The sequence below is a fragment of the Opisthorchis viverrini genome (assembly GCF_000715545.1).
Source record: "Opisthorchis viverrini unplaced genomic scaffold opera_v5_11, whole genome shotgun sequence".
NCBI lineage: Eukaryota > Metazoa > Platyhelminthes > Trematoda > Opisthorchiida > Opisthorchiidae > Opisthorchis > Opisthorchis viverrini.
Window position 1 is genome coordinate 457,501 of NW_008751667.1, and position 22,005 is coordinate 479,505.

Below are 22,005 nucleotides of genomic sequence, written 5' to 3' on the forward strand. Positions count from 1 at the left end.
CAGACTGTAGCTTCGTGTTCGAGCAGCGCTTCGGATATCTTTCACCAGTGATTGTTGATATCCGATATAGGACGGTCCGGGGGGCGATTTTGATAGTTTTGTTCGATTTCTGGATCCATTAGCTTCTTAGCGGCTAAGCAAGGTGCGCGCGTTTTGTGGAGACCTAAAAAGCGCAATGAAAGTCACCAGGGTATAAGTGCGTGTCTGAATTCCGCGATAGTGTTCCAGAAGGAGCGGCAAGCAGTGACCGACCTTCCCTACCGATAACTGACACCGATGTGACCGATTTGGATTCAGGGGAGGTTGGTAGTTGGGCACAACGTCACCAAGCGATTTTCGCTGTTCCGAAAGTTGGTACTGCAAGAACTACTCTGTGCTAGAGTGGACGACCACCGTTGTCCGTGAGTCCCGTGTCCAATCCAAGACAACGACCCAAAAGAGCACCTATAGCATCATAAAACTGTCGTTGGAATATTCAGTGTCACAGGCTACAGTACGTTGCGGTGTAAGTAGACACAGTAAACAGGATCTGATGAACCTTATTTCCTCGTGATTATCTCTTAGAAGCTGGTATAAACAGGTATCCAATCAAACAGAGACGCTTCCTCCCGTTCGCTCAATACACTACCCGCCCCAGCATATCCAGCTGTAGCGGCCTCTGCACCACCAGATTTGAGCAGCCGGGACCTCGGAGAGGGCGGAGGGACATTCATTTTGATCACAGTGCCTGCGTCCTGGTTTCTGACAAGCAACATACATTAATTCGGAGGAAATCCACCTGTTGTCCTGCTTGCTTCTATGTGCGAACATTGAAGGCTGCCAAGTAGACAGGCTTTTGGAGTTTGAAATCACACTTCGAAGTGTTTAGGGTTTTTACTGAAATCGAACGTACAGAAATTGCGTCTGAGACTAACGCATGGCGAAGAAAGTAATGAGCCCTCGTGCCGAGATCTGCGGAGTGAGTATTCAACATAGAAGTGGTTGGGGTAGAATAGTGAATACGTGAATTTTCAAAAAGGGGGACGTCAGTGGTAGGAAGTTTCCGCCAACCCGTTCTGCTCTATGCAGCATTTAAGACGACCCATCTGGTCACGGCCGATGTGGCATAAGAGTATTGTTACTTTTAAGTATCATGGTTGGGCGAGGGCCGGGGTGCTGCCGTGGTGCCCAGACCTAGACAGGAGAATGTCTGGGGTGCCCAACCAAAACCTTTGGCCCAAAGTCCTAACCGTAAGGCACATGTGTTTGGTTGGAAATGCAAGTGCATCGGGCAATTCGCCACACGTGTTCTGCCCCCAACATGAAGAGCAAGTAGACTGTTTGGCAGACATCTTACCACCGACAAACCTGGTACGAGAGAGCTGTGAGTGTCACACGGACACCACTCAGTATAGCTCAAAGGGTCACGGAGTCAGACAGGCATTCACACGACATTAAGGGTTAACCTATTTGTGACTTTTCGGAATCTACACTGGTGCTACAAAACGATTGGAAAGTGTTGAACTTTGTTGAACAAACATGTTATTGGTCGCTGGGAAGGTTTAACTGACAAAAATGACCGTCGCATTTTCTGTTTTCAAACGCAGTTTTCTAACTAATCAATTAAAACGGCGAAAATATTCGCCAAGTTGGACAGAGGAACATGATACTTCCCGAAAGTTCCATCCCGTATTTTCGCACAGGATTTGAAGAAATTAAAGCCCAATCAAAGCGTTTTTGAAAAAAAACACTGCAGATTTATATGGTTGTGGTAAACATTCAGAGTCAATCCGAACATGTTAAGTGTAGCAGTACAACCGCAGCACCTGTGCGAGGCATCTTCAGTTGTTCTGGGGCGAACGTCCACTGATTGCGGCATGGGTCGTAGCGTTCTATCGAAGTCAGTTCCTCAGTTAGTCGATTGTTTCCCCCAACGGCGTACAGAGAACCGCCGTGAGCAACCAGACCTGGGAAACGAATGACAGCAATTGAAACCACTGCGGTGTAGCGAACCTCATAGAAGCACATTTTTACCGAAGAATTATACATATTAGGAGAATCAGCTCCTACCCTAACTGGACTACACAACTGCCAATGGGATAACCGTTTTCGTTGAGACAAATTTGATTGGTCGTTCTTCACTTGTCCTTGAGTTCTATTTTTAGTATCAGTTTTTGGCTCGCCTAGAACTTTCCACGTGAGCTTTATAAACAGCCGGCTGCACATGACGCGCCTGTCGCGTCAGTTTTCAATAGATCGATCAGCTGATTCACATGTTCATTGGCTTTCTGATTTGGCCAGGCGCATCAGACGGCTATTAAGCGGCTATCCAGACTCGTGTTCACGGTTTTACGAAGACATTAAGAAAATTGTGGTCCAAAACGCTACATCCTACTTTGAACCTATATAAGTATATACGTTTCACGAATCACCAAGGAGATCGAAATTCGGCATCTCCTGGCTATTAGCTGGAGACTAAACCATACGGCTTCGAGCGAGCGGTCAGAAATGCGATTAACTCGCATGTAGCTAGGTTAAACCGCCACTCGTTAGTCGCTTCTCCTGTCTTCATGTCCATCGAATCATGCGATTTTTGATAAACTGAGGTCTTCACCCTCGGTTTTTTTATTCTAGAGTTCTATAGGTCACCTTTATTTACAAAGACGAGCCTCCAAATCACAGGGAGTTTGATTTCAAACTTGTGGTAACTTGACAATATGTGTTGCAAAAACCGTTCCCTCACAACCTGCTCAAGCCAGTTTAAGCGGATTTCGAATACTAAAGGCAGTTTCTGGTTCGTTTTGTAAGCTAGGTTTTGCTTTTAGTTTCGAAACCCTTCTCAAAAACAATAAGATCAACTCGTAATGTGCTACTCATGTGGCCGCTGAAAAGTATTCAACAGCCTAAGACCTCCTTCGCCCTGCTTTGGGTTGATCAGATGGGCTTTCCCCACTCTGTCGTTTTCTTTGAAATGGACTATCATAAATGGACGATTCAGATGAATTAGGCTGGGTCTCTTGTCAAAGCCAACTTCGTGTGCAAATGAGTGTCTACCCCGAGCGATAAGCTCAGTTTTAACAGAAGTGAAAACGGCTATTTTCTCACTTCCCCCCACTATCACTTACGTCAGTCTGTCTGTCTCATCGATTTGTACGTGATGTTAGAGAAATTGATCACGTTCTTCATTATATTCTCACTGGAAATGACCATCAATGATTTCTCTTCTCGATAAACACAACGCAATGGACGCCAGATTAAAGAATCTGTGATTTGATGAATTACTGACGTTGTTTAGAAATTATGGGGTTGTTTGAAGACTGCGCCTACCTGATGAGCCCCAAGGAGGGCGAAACCGGTCGTGGGCCGTCGACGAAGTTTCAGCAACCTTATGAGTAGTGCGTTACGAATATAAATGTATGAAGACCTTTTCCATTTTGCTTTAGTCGAACTAGTTTTCAGTGGAACACACACCACATATTATCCTTAGACGACAGGAAATCTTGTCCTATGTGGGTGTATATCTGGCGCGTTGTGTGTGTGTGTCGGTGATGTCATTTTTATTGCAGGTTATGTGATTTCAAGTGTTCCACTGAAACCATTCTTTGACGACTGACAGTTTCAACATAGGACTGACTATACTGTGACTTAAGAGGACGTACAAATGTGTCGCGCTGGAAGCAGCGATGGTGAACTTTATTTTGCTCTTGTCTCACTCACGGAAAATAAGAGCAAACTAGTTGAGCTCTGTTTTTCGATGTCACAAAGTTGGATCGTTGGAAAAAGGAATCAGCACAGGCGAGTGTATTGGTAAAGTAGCCTCTGATGGCTCGGAGTTGCAATTACCCAATTGTTTGCAATGCACTACTCATAATTTTGCTGAAAATTCGTCGACAGTTCACGATCGGTTTCGCTTTCCCTGGGAGTAATTAAGTAGGCGCAATTCCGAGTTTCCGTCAACTTTCTGTTCTACTTGAAACAAAATTGCACGAAATTAACGAAATACACTAATTTGGTTCTGCAAGAGACTCACGTGGAACATAAGGTGGCCTAATGCGGCACGTTCAGTTGCCTGGAAACATCACAAACGAGAGAGTCCGCTGGGTTCCAGGCGAGTCTCTTGCGAGACCAATTTAGTTTGCAAATGAGTGTATTTCATTACCCGACTGGTAATTTGCAAAGATAGATAAACGTGCTTCATTCGGTACGCTATTCGAGCCATACAGATGTAGTTCCCTGAGATGTCAGTACACCACTTATAAATATTGAATGAACAGTGCTCGTGTAGAACCCTATAAGTAAAGTGTCAGAAAATTCTTTTTTTTCAGCTTCTTGACAGCGCCTTTGTCAATACCTGCATTGCTTAGACTTCCCCCTGAGACACAACATTAGGGTCAGCAATTTTCGTGAGCTAGTCAAAAGTCGGTATTGTAAGCAGCATTTAGGTAGCAATGTGAATAAAAAAGAACGATGCTTTGACAAGAAAAACCCCGTTTCCATCACAACGATGAGATATATCATATGCTATATTTTGTCTACTGTTCACGTGTTACCTATACTGTGTACGTCATCAATCGCTTCACTTTTGGTCGATTTTTGACGCCTACCTAGATTTTTTCACACATCCCACCGTTTATTGAGCTGGGTGTTTGTCATCACGCCAGCTGATAGCTGATAAAATCATCTGCGAGTCTGTTTGCCAATCATATTCCTCCTGGTCAATATGAAAATCCATAGGGTTACACACACAAGCGCATGTGACCACACTCGATCAATCCATAGTATTTGCACACGTCCGCCGCTATACCCACTTCCAACGGATATCGCAAAGAAAACAAGAAATCACTTAGTAAGAGTGTTTTCTACATCCACCGAAACGGGGTCCGGCTCTCGGCCATCCAACATTTAGTGTGAGTACTTTAGCATACTTGTATCTTGTGTTGTGTGATGTGTACATATTGATACTCGAAAAGCACATGTGATATGCCCGAAGCCCGTCAAAACGGTGACCTGGGAGATAGTACGTTAGCATTTTCCCTGCTAAATCATTCTACTGCACAAAAGTGAACAAACGGAACATTGCCTAATATGATACCACTCGGTGTTTCCAAGCGAGCAAGAAAGGCGCTTTATAAGTGTTTGCGTTTGAGGAGACAAACAGACAAACAGCTCCCCTTGTAAGATAATCTCCGCGTTGATAAATCTTGATAGCTAAATCCATCGCAGTTGAGACCATAACACTTTCTGGCCCCAGTCATTGGAGTACACTCGATTTCGACGAATCTGCTGCCTATAGAAAGCTGATACTGTTGAGAAGATTGGCTATGATAGAATTCTTTTTTGTTAACTACTAATAACTTAACAAGTAGTATATTATTTTAAATTTTAGGGAAACAGTGGTACTGTTACATTGTCATTGTACTGGTACGTTGTCAAGGCATGCCTCGTCTATCTTCCAGTGTTTTTCATTCAGAGATCACGTTCAGGGATCATGTGCATATATCTGTCAGTACACAATCTTTGGGTGCACCGTGACTTAGATAAGTGATCATTTTTGTGGAGATTTCGTCCTGTAAGTGAAGCCAATCTATGCTGAAAAGCCGAGAAGCACTGTACAGCTGTTTCATCCTTATTGGGAATCATCAGCAGTGCGCATCTCACGAAACTCCGAAGAGTCTCGAACCCGCGACCTCCCGGCTACTGGAACCGGCGACGTCCCGGCTAGTAGCTTGAACACTTGACCGTTCTGCCACGAGTGGCTGATCAGCAGTGTGATTAACTCGCACTTAGACAGGATATAGCGCCGCTCATCCTTGAATCACGGGATCCACATCACGCGGTCTCACTTGTTGACTGGCTCCTCGAGCAACGACTTCTCTGATAGAAGTTTCACTCATCGGGTGAAGTTTGTTCTTCCACTGAGCTACTTATATATTGTGGGTGGTGTGAGGAGATTTGGGATATTTTGTGTGGGATTTCGTCCTGTAAGTGAAGCCAATCTATGCTGAACAGCCGAGAAGCACTGTACAGCTGTTTCATCCTTATTGGGAATCATCAGCAGTGCGCATCTCACGAAACTCCGAATAGTCTGGAACCCGCGACCTCCCGGCTAGTAGTTTGAACAGTTTGAAGTTTATTCACCCGATGAGTGAAGCTTCTATCTGAGAAGTCGTTGCTCGAGGAGCCAGTCAACACGTGTGACCGTGTGATGTGGATCCCGTGATTGAAGGATGAGCGGCGCTGTATCCTGTCTATGTGCGAGTTAATCACATTGCTGATCAGCCACTCGTGGCCGAACGGTCAAGTGTTCAAGCTACTAGCCGGGAGGTCGCGGGTTCGAGACTCTTCGGAGTTTCGTGAGATGCGCACTGCTGATGATTCCCAATAAGGATGAAACAGCTGTACAGTGCTTCTCGGCTTTTCAGCATAGATTGGCTTCAATTACAGGACGAAATCTCCACAAAAATCCCAAATCTCCTCACACTACCAACAATAAGTAATCATGTGATTTACCCCCAAATAGATCCTGCAGAACAATTTTAATAGCTGTATTGTGTGATGGAGTGATGAGTTCACAAGAATGCGCCTATCATAATCAGACGAAGTTAACCAGACTTTCACAAGAATGCCGGTTCACTTCTCGCAAGCAAAGTGAAAGCAATATAAAATGATTCAAACACAGTGAATGGACTCACACTGGGTTACAATATGGGTACGGAACTCACAAGGCCAAAAATCGATTCATTTTGTACAACTAATGGTCATTTTACACTCATTTGTATGTAATTTCGGTCAGTCCCGGTAGTAATTCGACAATCGGTCGGGCTTTCGTGGGAAATGCAACACATGCTTGTGAGACAAATTAAGATTCGTCAAAAACTTCCCTAGGTGCGATATGTTTATTAGTTCCTCTTATCTAGCCAATAATTTCTTCTGCCGTACTTTTGATACAGGATTGTAGAATGTAGCCACAGTATATCGCAGACCAAACTAGGAAATAAACTGATAACTACGAAATTCTTGCTTGAGTGAGGCTTCATATTATGTGAGTTGGTCGATTAGAAACGCCAATCTCAGTAGCTCAGATTGATTCAGCCAATCATAGCATTTTTCAACGTCAATTTTTGAGCATAAATCATTCGTCTTTCAAGTTGACTGCCTCAGGAACGCGCTGATTACGCCATGAAGAGAAAAATGATTTTCTCGAAAAAAACTACCCAAAGAATCGTTGGCGACCATTAGGGTGAGCGGCGATTTGATCGAGAACAACTCAGTAACGACAACATGTAAAATAGGGAACATGGTAATATTGATTTTTGAAGAGTTGGTTGAGTATAGAAATGATTATAACTCTTACCTCTCCTGAGAAACTTACCAAATCTCCATCGCCGTTGGCTCATTGGTGCGATAGATTGCCAACTATTTGTGTTTACGTTGTAAAATGCAGCAGAGTCAGTGACCACACCAGTTTCCGTCCGACCTCCCGCTACATAGAGCCGGTTACCCAGTACACATGCTCCAGCCTCACTAAGTCTGTGTGGAGAGAAAGCGGCAAATTAATGCAGTTCACAGACTGTACAGCTAAGATGGAGAATTACCAGTCAAACCTGTATAAGGACAGCCTCATGTCGACACTCATTCAACCATAGTGGGACACGTTAAACAGTAGTCTAGCAATGCAGTGGTACTCACGGTGTCGCTATGGAGGCAATAATAGTCCACGAATCGGTCCGTGGTTGATAACATTCCACAATGGACAACATGCCCTCATCCCATCCACCAACAGTATAGACTTCTTCCTGGGTCGCTGCAACAGCCAGATCACGTCTTGGGCGGGACATTGGAGCAACCAGCCGCCACAGTTGTGACAAAGGTTCAAAGACTTCTGTGGTTGCAAGTTTGCCATCTGAAAAGACAAGGTAGACTTCATTGTTTCGGAGAGACTTGGTAAATATTTCGTGGATTTGTCACTCAGCAAAGTCCCGCTTTTGGCACAAGAGCTTCATCAGGCCAAGTGAAGGAGTGACCAGTATAAGGGAGCTTTTAGGCAGTCAATGAACGGATCGGTGAGATCTCTTACGACTAGAAGACGTGATCAGTGCTTGGTGTCAGTCTGTAGTCCCTGTTTGTTGATTAGTTCGGATGTGCAGCACTTAGATGGGATTCCCTTCGAGCACTGGTTTATCTGCCTAGGACGTCTTATTTGGATCATTCCCTCTGAATGTCGCTCACAGATTTTGTCGGTTTATGGATACCAGGAAGGTCAGCTTCCGGAAAGCAACCACTGAATGCCCGAAATCTACCGAGACTCTCAGCTCCGCTAGATGTTGACCAGACAGACAACATCCCCCCCCAGCATGCAGCGCATCACAGCCTTGTATCAAACCCAGACAGCGCGAGTCAGCGTTGATCAAGGTCAGACAACGCCCCCGCAATATGCAGCGCGTCGCAGCCTCGTACCAAAGCCAGACTGCCTGCGTCAGCACTGGACCAAGTTCAGGCAGTGTCCCTCCAATAAATTGCTTGAGACCGTTGTATTTTCGTACTCACACGCACTCACGCTCACGCTCTCGCACTCGCTTGTTCGGAATATAGCCTTTGTGTTCCCTTCTGTGAGCCTTTTTTCGTCACTAAACGCTGGAGCGGGGTCAGCAGCAGATATCGCAGATTGGCGAATCAGTAGATATAACAGTGGGTGTTAACTGGTGCCAAGCGAGCTGGGGTTGGCTGTGGGGGGACTAAATGGTTTGTACTGTTTGGCCTTTGTGCTTTTGGACTCAAAACATGTCAGCAACCTGACTTGCATAAAGACAGTGGGATGCAATATTTGTTGGATTGGGTCCAGTGACACTTTGCTCAGGGTGAGAACTCTGGATCACGTGTCTGCGCAACTGGCGATAAGCAGTTGGGGCACAATTCTGGATTTTGATCACTACTGATCATTTCGCACAATCACCTGATTACTGGTAATTCGATGGAAATTTCTGTTGGATTAGGTACTAATTTTTGCGGGGGACATCATAAGTACCGATCAATGATTTTTTTTAAAATTTAACCCGATGTTTAACAAAAGGCGGGGGCGAGATAACCTAAGAGCACGAACCTACTGATCGGAAGGTTCAGGGTTAGAACCCGACCTCTATCTCTCGACTTCCCCTCTCTAGGCTTGGACAACCCGGCAGTATCCCAGCCCTCGTGCAAACTTCGGATGTCATGGCAGTTAGGCACCGAAAGGGTGCTACAGCTGAACGATTTTTTTGACAAAAGGGTGTCGTGAGATGCCGAACACTCAAGCCGACAGAGCTCTTTCGTATTTCTGGTGGCTCATATGACAGTCCCTGGGCCAAACATTCGCCGACTTTTTTGTGTAGCTGATGTATTCGAGTTGAGGTTCGAAATTTCCATCTGAAAAAACGAAAGATGAATTCTACAAGCCCACGACAATTCTTGTTCTTGATTTCACCCATCTGTTGTGTTTAGCTTGCTTTAGTTTGGGCTAATCTTGTTTAATCTAATTAGCTCGGTAAAAAAACCTACTTTGTCATCCTTCTGGAAATCAAACATCGACATCTTCAAAAAGATGTCCGGAGACCTGGCCGGTGGACCGCGCACCCCAAAACATTCAGATAAATGCACAAATGGGCTGGCTTCTAAGACGAACCATTGCTGTAATGCTTTTGGAAATTGTAGTTTGCATTTATTCTGGTAACGAGCCGACCAGGAGCGCTGAGCAGGAGGATGGTGGGACGCAGAAATTTCTTATTAACTAGCATCAAACAAGTCCTTCTTCACAAAGCTACCGTTTCCGCCCAAAGATTTATCAGGAAAAACATATTCACAAGCCGCTTAGATTGGAACTTCCTAACTTTCTGAATCAGTCACCTGACCAAACTGAGTTTGAGTTACAGAGTAACTGGTTGAGTCCGAATGGCTAACGATGCACACGTTTGTCAGAGTGGACTTCAGATCAAGAAAATAACTCGTTAGGTCTATTAGGCCACTTCCAAGACAGTCCAGGAACTGGTCAATGAGATTTATTCCAGCTAGCAGATTAACACAATAGTTGTTGAGTAACGGACAAACTCCGTGTGGGGGAGAAGCTCCCACGGTTACCGGGTTAGAATTTTATGGGTCGAGAAGTAGTACGATAACCTGGTTGGGGGGAGGGGGGAGGAGATGGCATGGAATCTCACAGGTTTGCGCTTTTTACTTTCGATCGAAATAAGCTTTTTCGACATTCCTTCTTTACTGATAACCAAGAGCACTCAGGTCTCGATCCGATCGATCTAAAAAAATTTTTCAAATGCTTCTCTATTCTGGCCGATTGTTCTATTTGTACTGTGGTACTTTTCACGTTACTTTGTCACCAGTTGCTGTGCTGAAGTTTTATCTCCTTGCCTAAGACGTCCATATTTTAGAACAAGAACTGGGTGAAATCGTCCGAAAATTTAACAGTGGACGCTTTTGGCCTTGAACCATAAGCTGTCAAGGATCTTAGATACAACCGTATAAATGAGAATAAATCCAGCAGCTGTTTTCAATAGGCCATAAGAAGGAGAGGCTTTTTAGCCTGTATTAATGTATCGTGCAAGAGCCAGTTGGATTTTTTGCAAGAGAACACAAGGCATGTTTAAACTAAAACGTTTTTGTGGTTTCAGCCTGCCTCGGTTCCATTGATTTGTAGAACAGTACGCGTTCCATGAGTTGGAAATCCATTTGGGGACAAACTGGTACAAGTTAGTAAGCGAATGAAGTTAGTATGCCGGTAGCTTTGCACTTGACGAAGTTGCACAATACAGTCTGTCTGATTCCGGCAGCTGTCCTCACCCTAGCAGAAGGAGTAAGCGGTCACTGACTCACCCAGCACTGGCTTGTCCCTGAGCAGTGCGCTTCGCATCAGACTTGTGGTTAGTAGTTCCAACCATTTACTCAGAAAATAAAGCCAATTTATGCTGGAAATCCGATAGGTGAGCTAATCACCCTGCCGATCAGTCATTCGTGGCCTAATCGTTCACAGATCTCCTCACACTACCATAAATGTCCTCTCAGCGTTGAGCTAATCAACTCAGTTGCCGTTTGAGCATCACACTTAGGAAATCCGGATCAGTTCAATTTGTGTTTTCAACCCTACTCATTCTAATGAACAGTCTTCAGTTCTCATCCATCGCAATCAGAAGACTTCAATCAGTCGATCATCACAACCGTGGCGGTTGCAGTTATTCACAAACGAATCACACCACTCGAATGTGAATGCGCTGTATCTGTTGGCTGGGTGATAGCGATGCCCTCGGTCCACACTGTTGTGGACCACAGTCTCCTTATTGCCTTCATATTTCGCTGAACAGAGGTCTGGATAGCATATTGATCGCCTGGTTCGCTTGGCCAATGAACGTGCGAGCCAGCTGCGCAATCGATCACTGTCGCGTACAAGCGGGTCAAAAAAAGTGATACTAAGAATACAACTCATCTGACAAGGGCGAGTGGAAAATAACCAATGAAATATGTCTCAACGAAAACGGTTATTCCATTGGCTGTTCTGTAGTCCCGTTACGTTTGGAGCTGGTTCTCAGAGTTCAAATCCCAACGCTGATGGTGGGCTCCAATAAGAGCGGAACTCCTGCTTCTTGGTAGATGTGATAACAGTAGGAAGTTTAATAAAATTAGGCAAAAATGTACAAACTCTAGCAAACCTTCAAATTGGTTTTTGGTTATTGGTTTTTGGTTCAAACAAATAATGGCATAGTATCGGCCTCACTGGGTGGAACTGGTATTAGCCAAACGAGCGGTTTGCTGGCACAAAATTCTATTTTGGTTCAGCTCATTGTGCGAACATTTTCATTGAGAATTAATCACACCAGGCACAAAAGTAGGCACAATCGGATTTGAGAATGCCTACCGCAAAAATGTCCAAATCGTTCTATCAACAATGAGTTGTAGCTGTCTAAATATATACGATGCGCTTGTCCGACTGTCATTACTTACGGATGTCTCATAATAGACGCAAAATTAGTTTGGGTGAGTAAACGTAGTCAGTTAGAAAATGGATAACAAAATTTTTTTCATCATTAGTAGCCACATCAAAGAGGTTTCAAGTGCAAGTGTTTTCATTTTTGTCATCACGGATGTTAGTACGCGCATTAAAATTGTGAAACTGTATTATTCCCTTGATGAAAGCGCCATCACTGCACATCCTGGTTACAAAACCAAACATGGTCTCACCAAAGATACTTTCACCGTATCAACCATTACAAGCTTGATTGCAGAATGTGAGTCCACTGGATCTGTATTGGATTTTCGTGGCAAGGGGAAAAGTATCTGAATGATGAAAGAGCGCCCATTGTACAGAATGCCGTCGAGCAACTTCAGTCCCAGAGCACCATGGCATCTCCGTCAATAACTCGGGTGTCTCAGTTGACCGGCATTCATCGCGCTAGCGTGCATCGTATTATGGGACGCCACCTTCATCTCTACCCGTGGAAGGAAGAAGGCCTTCGCTGTGGACTTACTTGTTTGCAAGTGCCAACTGGCCGGCTACAGACCATTGGACAGGGAAGCAAAATTCTAATTCACATCTTATTTACAAAAACTGGACGTCCATCTTCTCCTGAACACGACTTCTTGAACTTTCCTGGAGATTCATTGACTCCAATCATTCCTCGCTCAACTCCAACCAAATGTTACAAAGCGACTCCACAAATTCCGCAACAGATCTCCCCTTTTCAAAAGACGTAAAGCGAAATTCCAGGAACAACACATACTACTCGCATGCCTTCCCATCAGTAGTGTCAGCGTTACACCCGCATCATTTCACTTTATTACAAAACACCACGTAAGAAGACAAGGGGCAACGCGTCTCGTTCGCTAACTGGCTGCTAGACAATGAAGAAATCGTTCCCAACATTTTATAGAGCGATGAAGCAAATTTTTCTGTGGATGGCATAACCGACAAGCACAATTGCGTGAAATGGTCCCGTAAAGCTCCTCACGAGTACCTTACTCTTAATCTCCATTCACCTCATCTCTGTGTGTGGATGGGGTTCTCCTCAAAGTGTCTCCTGCGTCCCTTTGTCTTTATTGCTACGGTTTCCGGCGACAGTTACTTCCATATGTTGCAGACGCATGTTGTCCCGCAACTCAAGCAGCACGAGAAGTCATCGACCGTCTTTCAACAAGATGGCACTCCACTCCACTATTCATACCAAATGAGAACTTACCTCCGAGAGCAATTTTCCGATGAGAGAGCCATTGCTTGTGGATTTCCAAACTTTTGGCCGCAAGGTCACCCGATCTAACACCTCTGGATTATTGGTTTTAGGGAATGATCAAGGCTTGCGTACATTATGAAAATAAACCGAAGAATTTGGTGGAGTTAAGAGCCAGAATCGAAGAGTGTGCACGAGTGACGCTTGAAAAAGATAAACATGCTGTGTCTCACATCTCATACCGCCTCCAACTTGTTATAGATAAAGAGGGCGGCTTTTTCAGCATATTTTGTAATACTAGTCTGCTTACAGTAAACCTCCACAATGCATGTATGTCCAAATACAAAATGATAAATGTTTAAACTGGTATTAGAGTTTTAACACGGGTATTGTTTTTTGCGTTTATAATGAGACACCCTGTATATGTATGTACAAAGGAAAATAACTGTTTAAATCAACTCACGGGGTTGATCTTGTCCTCCAATTGCATAAATTTTGTCATCGAGCGCGACAGCACCAAACCGTGCACGGGGGGATCGCATACAGGGGCCACTTGTCCAGCGCGAGGAAGCCACATCTAGGATAGCAACACTATCTGTGATAACGCCTTCTTCCATGACACCACCAATGACGTAGATTAAACCGCTCAACTCCAGTGCGACGCAGTCGTATCTACCGCCAGGTAAATCTGGAATTCGCAGATTCTCATTCGCTTCATTCGAATGAAACTCGGTCGGGTCACCGGCGACAGAGCTCATGTCGATACACTGGATGTGTGTTTCATTATAAATTCCGCCAACAACCAACAGTACCTGGAAAGTGAGATGACATCAGATTTGTGGTACGAAAGCAAGGGATGTTTTTCAATAAACAAACAAATCGCTCACAGTTCCATGCCTAGATGCAAGCTTGAACGATGCGCTTGAACTGAGATTACCTTTTTTTAAACCTGTAGCAGAACAACAAAAGGAGATATCATTGATTAATCCGCTTTGGTACTGCTCGCAATCGGACGAGGCTCAAGTTTCTCGGTTGACCAACGGAAAGCAGTATGACGACTGTCGTTGTTCACATTACCGGTCATGTTAGCGCTCCCTGCAACAAAAACACTCAGAAAGTGAAATGTCTGTGCTCGGGCCACGGGAGATATCTACCGATTGTTTGTTTAAGTTCTTTATTGAAATGAACCGGTTGGAAGAAAACCAGGGATATTAGACAGATACACTCATCTGCATACAAGTTTGGTTCCCAGGAGAGGCTCACTTGAATCACACCTGAATCTGTCTGTGGGATGTCGACCAGTTTTCAATAGACTTATGAGTAGTGTGTTGCGTCTGTAAACCTACGACTACTTTGCAAGGTGAAAAAGCTTGTTTTTTTCGGAATTCGCATTTGATGGCGCAAGACTTGGGTTGCTTAAGTAGAGGAAGCGATTCCGTGTAGAAAGCAAGGATGAAAGACTTTCATACTTCAGATTAGAATTACCAAGGTTAGCAAATTTACTCATTCGAATACGCTGGTATCTCTGTTTCCGTAAACCAGTGATTTTAAGATAGTAGCAAGATAGATTTAAAACGTAACTTGATGTGATTGGCTTGTCCCTGCAAAATTGCACGCCAGGCACAATCTTCAGAGTAAATAAAAACCATACCCCACTAGTGTGTCATCCATTTTGTAATTCGGATTGGCGAAGCTCACCCTCTGGAGGCTGGCAATTGCATTCTGTAATGCCGAGGGAAATGGAGCTATGCTGGATGTGTTCTGCAGGGGCGTCGCACTAGGATCCCTCTCGTAGCAAAATATTCCGATATTCCGCGTTTGCCAACATGTTAAATTCGTGCCTAAGACTTACTTAACTGTGGTATGTTGTCCGGTCACATGACTTATCATTCTACTGATGGAAGGCACAGTCCAATTTACGTATTAAGTTAGAAGAATGTAGCATGCTGTTGTGGATCCCATTGATTCACTCCAATAAGCGCATATGTTTGAACGGAGACAAGACTCCTGAAACTTACCGCACAGAGTTCTGTAATGTTTCTGCGAATCCCTGTAGCTAATATGTGTGCCTAATAGAGACCATCTTAATACACATCGTCCGGTTAAGTCTGGTTAAATTGAAAAGCTCAGTGGTTAAAGCGTGACGAGAAACTATTGCCTGCTCCTGTCTAGGCTTGCGCAACCTGGCAGTATCTCAGTCATCGTGGTCCCTTCGTGTGCCACAGCTAGACGATTATAGATATGATTTTATAATCCTGCCAGAAAACCAGTTCTTGTCTGACTACTAACTAAACGATTTCCACTGCGAAACACGTTACACTAGCGAATAAACACTCAGTTGCAAACTAATTTGGTTTTTCGAGAGACTCACCTGGAACCCAGCTGAATCTCTCGTTCGTGATGTTCTCAGGCAACCGAATGTGCCGCACCAGGCTGCCTCATGTTTCAGTCGCTACGATATTCGAGATATCGCGATACACATGTATATCTTTGTAATGCACTACTCATAAGGTTGCTGGAAATCCGTCGACAACCCACGACCGGTTTCACCCTTCCACTTCGGGCTCATCAGGTAGGCGCAGCCCCCGGGTGTCCGTCAACCTTATGTTCTGCTTGAAACCAAATTGCACGAAATTAGCGAATACACACTCATTTGCAAACTAATTTGGTTTTTCGAGAGACTCGCCTGGAACCCAGCTTAATCTATCGGTTTCGATGTTTCCAGGGGACGCGCCTACGTGACGAGCCCCAGAGGGGTGCGAAACCAGTCGTGGGCTGTCGAGGAGATCTCAGCAACCTCATGTGTAGTGCATTACAAAAACACGTTACACTAGGTTTAAGACTCCAGCCATTCAAAAGTATTCAATCCATGGTCTGCAGAATGTAGCTGGACTCACGTGACGTGTTTTTTCACTGGTGGTTTGTGCGGTTCTTGGTGCCGCGTTCTGTCCCTCCATTCCTGAAAAAGTATGCAAACAAAAATGACGAGCAGCTAAAATCGGCATCAGAGTATTGCTCATGAAGAAAAAAACAAACGCAAGGTGGATGGACCGCTGTGATTGGCCCATATTTCGGATGAGCACTCTGTACCCAAATTCACCCAACGAAGCGTACAATATGACACAGTTACCCTATATCTTTTCTCTGAATATATTAGACGCGTTTGAATAAATACAACTTTTTTGACGAACACTTTTATTGTCATGAAATTTCGGGCCACCCATCCCCACCCTCAATCGCATATCACCTCTCCCGGGGCATTATTGTTCCGTGATGTTGGTGATAGATTTAAACAATCGGCAGCACAACGGGGCTCTAAGCGATTTGTGTACATTCTCCACAACTTCAAGTGTAGCAGGGTAACGTCCCATTGGAAGTCACTCAGAGCTTTCTCAAAACGGTAGATCGGGACCGACTGAGATTCGTTGAACAATCACCTCAAAGGCCGAGTACAACACACCTTAGTTTATTTTCAGCCCAGACACGACCAGAAACATTTCCTGATGTGTCCATCAATGTTTTCCAGTCACTTCCGAAAAATTATGTGCTATAACCGATTAAATCATCCACCCAGCTTATCATTTACGGTGCAATGACGTTGGATCGATAATGGTTTAATAAATTGCAGGAAAATTTGAGATTTCAGTTATTCGTGAATGTGCATCCTACCATGTTCTTAGCTTATCTCGTAAGAACGATTTTTTAAAAACGTTCTTTTACTTTGATAAATCCCCTCGGGATGAAGTAATATTGACAAACGTTTGATTGTCGGACGTGCACTGCGCTGTCCTTGCTCCCGATTCATCATAGTTCTGCTCCGAGAAAATTCAAATTGTTAATCACAAACATAAAGGACATGGTCTCAACTTTCATTTTTCGCAAAGAACACTTCACTAAGTATTTAACTGAGCCGTCTGTGATCGCTAATTGTGGACTTCAGCGTGTTGGTCTGCCTTAGGAATTTGGTCTGAAAATTCACCTTTCTGTATGAACTCAAGATTCACTCACAACGGTGGCTGCAGGAAATGAGGAAGTTAAGGCAGCTAGTCTCATTGGATATCCGAAAGATGTACCACGAAATTATCGTCCACGTTCCTTCAAGCAAACCTGTCCTGAAAGATAGAAATGATGAATTTCAAGTTCCTCCAGAAATGAACTTCGGACATCTCCCCAGAATGAAGATCAGATGAGAAAAAAACGAGGAATGAATCGACTTGCACAATTTAACCATTTTGGGTGACAGCTCGTGCTTGGGACATTGTGAAACAGACACTTAGGGGATACGCAAAATGGCTATAAACCTGTCAGGGGTTCAAGACGGATTAGCGTCAGGAGCAGAGCAGACTTGTTAATTTTCTGCAAACTGGGCAGGCGACACCGTATAACAAAAAACACATGTACAACGCGTCGTGTTTGATTGTATGCGGCAACAACATTCTGGAAATTCCGAAGCCTTCTGGGTGCACCAGTGGCAACTGGCATTTAGTAGTCAATCATAGTTAGACCTGAGGCTCTACCGGTCAGCGGCCCTGTCTTCTAATCAATTCCCCCCTGGGTTAAGCATCTTGACAGTAGTAGCTTTTAAAACGATTGTAGCGCGGGACTAGACTTAACGCCCATCAAATACGAAGCCAAGATGTCACTCAGGTCTCAACTTAACCACGTAGACAAGTGAGGGGAATTAAATACGGCACCATAGTTGATAGGCGGCCAAACTGGTCCGCTTTCGTGGCGGATAAGCAAACAACTGAGTCACATATTCAGTCAACCCACTGACGCCTCGACACACAATGAATTTTTCCGCAAAACCCCTGCGGATGAAATAAAAACTTTAACGTCAAAATGTTGCACTTCTTTGCATATATGCTCAGTCTAGGAATCCCACTCATCTGCCGTCATTCTTTTGCGATTTGTTTTAATCGATCTCTTTTGAAAATAATTGGCGTATATTTGGCTTTGAACTTCGTGTGCTATGGCTTCGGAAGTGGCTTTCGTTGAGAAATTTGTGGGTGTGTCGTTTTCGTCCTTCACGGCATTTTAGAAGACCTTAAATGAATACATGGAAGATAACTTAGTGGTATTTGTGCGTTCATCCAGTAATCGAAGCATCAACACTATTTTGCGTTACGAATGGGTGTACTACAAATGCAGCAGGCGCCCTCCAAGACCAACGAAAAGCCGTGGAATCCGAAGAAGCTAGTAAACCGAGCCTGTTTTCTAATAAAAAATGTACGCGAAGCACCAGCTGTCCAGTGCGGTTTTGCCTACGGAGGCAAAGGAACCAAATGGTAGTGACCTCTTATTTCCTGAAGCACAACCACAAACTGTCACAGTTTCTGTACGATCGGCTTCCAGTCAATCGACGCCTAACCGAAGACAAGTTGGGCACATGCAAGTCCCTGCTGAGATATGGAACGCCGTCATCTGAGGTGCGGCAGTTGGTGGCGGATGAATTCGGAAAGATTCTGACCACTAAGGCTAAACACAACTACCGCCGTAAGTGTCGACCGGCTATGTTGAGTAGGTGCCGCATGGTTAGGTTGTAATGTAGCAGATGATATGCCTTCGGTCCTGGCAAAACGTCGGGCGACCGGACGTGTCCTTTTGTGCCAGTCAGAGGAAGGTCACTATAGCCACATATGTTTCTCCCGATGGCAGCAAATAGCGTTATTCCGACGCTTTCCAGATATAGTAAATGTAGACGGAATGCACGCAATAAACAGCCTTGGGCGAGTTTTTAAAAGCATCTAATATTCGGCATTTAGATATAAACTGTACACATTCCTGATAACGGACGGCATGGGAACCGGGCGTCCGGTTATGTATGCGTTTGTAGAGAGCGAGCAGTTTGTTCCCATGCGTAAACTGTTCGGCTTGTTCAAGGAAATGATGGGCGAAGCGTATCCGGTCAGGTCTTCGTAAGTTGGCGGCGCAAATGCGTGCGGCAAGAGTAGTGTTCGGCTGTGACATTATGCTTTGCTACTTTCACGTCCGCAAGGCCATCAGGAAGCACGTATGTATCATTTAATATCCATGTATTTTTGGTCATAGACACACATAGCCGGCACATATTTTTCCGCATGGACAATCCCGTACAGTAGGTTTTATGTTCATCGTATTACAAGCACACAGATTCCGGCAAGACCTGGTTGTACGTCATTCGAAAATGGGCCATACATACACAATTCGGAATGGTTCCTTTCGGTAATGTGACCAACAACCGATTGGAGAATGCGAACGGCCGCCTTAAAGATCGGGTGCACTACTCCGACACGTTGGAGCATGTCATTCAAAAGGTGTCCCGACACTCTGAGTGGCTCATGCGGGAGTTCGAGATGCATACGTCTTACCACTGCGACAGACGGCAAATCCTGAAGGGTAACGCCCACGTTCTAAACGTGGTCTCTCGAATGACGACATATACATGCTCTCTCGTTTTGAGGCACTTGGGTCCGCGACCGCCACGACTGCCGTATGAAAGTGTTGGAACAAACAAGGTGAGGTCGAGCTGCGTAAACTAACTTATAGTTTGTGGTGCAAACACCCAGATGCTCCCAGACTGTTGACACCTGTGCTGAAGAATGCGCATGCCCTTTCTACCAAGCGATATGGCTCCCTGCATACACCTGTTCTCTGTATTTCGAGATCACTCCGTTCCGAATAGTAAGAACTAGTCATCATTGACTTTTCTCAGCTTGCTTTCCAATCCACCAATGATAGCTGTCGGATTACAACCTACCGGAAAAAGGTGTGCCCCTTACACTTGTTCCCAGACCACCGCCGACAGCTTTTGATGGCCTTCGTAAACAACCGAACCGAGTGATGGATTAGCTTCACATGCTGGAACCCAGGAGGGCCGCAGCCATCCTAAAGCAACTGATTGTTGGGGGGCAAATCATGCAGTGTACCCCTATCCGCATGTTAGTCGTGTGCGTCGGTTAAGTTCGTCCATCTGTCTGGTATGAATGACGTATGTCCCATGTTCCTAATCGTAAACCTCGATAATCGATAAACCTCGAGGTCTTCCTAGAATAATCCGCAACCTATAGTGGAAAACTCTGCTTTTTGCCAGCAAAAGTGCACGACGTTTAGCAAATGATTAACGTGCACTACGGAATTTTTTCTGGCAACAAAGTATCATCGACCAAAATTTGTTTGCTCGAATGCACCTACACACATGTTGCATCTCCAAAAGCCATTTAGATTCTAAAATGTTGAGGAAATTTCCTCCGGTGGGGAAAATACCTGGAAGTTACGTTTATTGTATGTGAGTCAACGTTTTCCACAATTCGCGATTTTTTATCGTCAGGTAACGTATTCACAGTCGGTGGTGTTTATTGACCTTGAGAATTCGCTCACTTAAACAAATCGCCATAGCAAATGATTTTCAGTTATGCAGGAGCATATACATTGTACACAGACATTCTACACTATGAAGTGGCAAGTCTAAAAATGCCGTAGATTTCGAGAAATCAATCTCATTGTGCGAATAGCCAGTGGCAGTCAACCCACAACTCAGTCACGTGAGCAAATCAATCGGACACGCACTCAATCAGCCATTCAAGTCACACGCCAGATCGATGGTGGAACGACAAATGGACTGACACGCGCAAACTCTCTGACACGTCGAAGCAGCTGCTACATTTTATCGTCCCCGCATGACTGTGGGATGTTTATTCTGAACGTTTGAGTTTAAGCGGTATGCAGTCAACGTGATCTTCAGGAACAATACCGAATTACTCAACGCCCGCATCAACTGGGTTGATCTACGGCTTCAGGTAGCCACAAAGAACGCTATTTGGCCGTGTTAGATGATAAGATATTGCGGTCAGAAATTTTATCCGGCCTACGAAGAGGAGCAACAGCTGATTTGCGGACAAAGTTTACTACACTACAATCCTGTGAAAAGTCCAAATATGAGAGACAATCCGTCTCCCGGTATAACAAATGATTGCGAGGCGAGTGACGATGTATCTTCGTCGTTCCGCCTGCGCTTATCATGATGAAACGTGTGTGCGCAATTCCCACATTCACGTTACTGGACTTCGGGGGAGCTTAGCTTTGTTTAATTCCGGTGCCACTATCCCTGAGGTTGAATGGAAAGCAGGTTAGCGCCACCTCATTTTGCTTAGAAGAACTCGACCAGACTGGAAATATCATGGATTCAAATTATGCCGGTATTGCAACCATCCACTCAAATTCCAACAGAAACATCACTGAAAATGCTTATACCGTCATTAATGAACAGCGTTGGACACATTGTTTGGACTGAAACCCTTAGGCAACCCACAGCATACATCTTCCGTGTTCAAACTTATCAGGCGGATGCAGTCCCCGAGATTTTGCCAAACTTATCTTCCACTTGAATACAAATTAGCCAAATTTCGACTAATACACTCACTTGTATACCAATTTGGTTTTGACGGGAGACTCACCTGGAACACAGCTGAATCTCTTGTTTATGATGTTCTCATGTTGTTGATAATTCCCCTCTTCATTCTTTCTTAGTCCAAGTGAGTTGGACTTGTAGCGGACTAGGACCTTATCAGCGTGTTCGGATAAATTAAGAATCAAAGTAACCAATAGAAAATCACAAAATCACAATAGGAAAGGATTGAGTAGTCAACTGGGGACTCACGAATGTGTAGATCCAATAGTCCACTACCCCGATCCAAATGTAGTAACTGGCTGTGAAAGGAAATATTCACTTGTCGAAATTTTGTGATAATTAGAATAGTGGTAGGTATCTTAACTACCGAATGTACGCGTAGTATAGAAGTCCGAATATGGACGAATGAATATCGTATATTCTCGTATATCGCGGGCG

At 44.5% G+C, this 22,005-nt stretch overlaps 1 protein-coding gene across 1 annotated transcript; it reads right to left on the minus strand.

The window, feature by feature from the left end:
* Positions 1-1,742: 1,742 nt before the first annotated feature.
* On the minus strand, positions 1,743-16,271 carry T265_01029 (hypothetical protein; the record flags this gene model as incomplete). The annotated part of the gene is made up of 5 exons (XM_009164972.1): positions 1,743-1,946; positions 7,352-7,509; positions 7,669-7,882; positions 13,642-13,990; positions 16,076-16,271. 5 exons carry the CDS (start codon positions 16,244-16,246, stop codon positions 1,765-1,767), a joined length of 1,074 nt encoding a protein of 357 aa, XP_009163236.1.
* Positions 16,272-22,005: the final 5,734 nt, after the last annotated feature.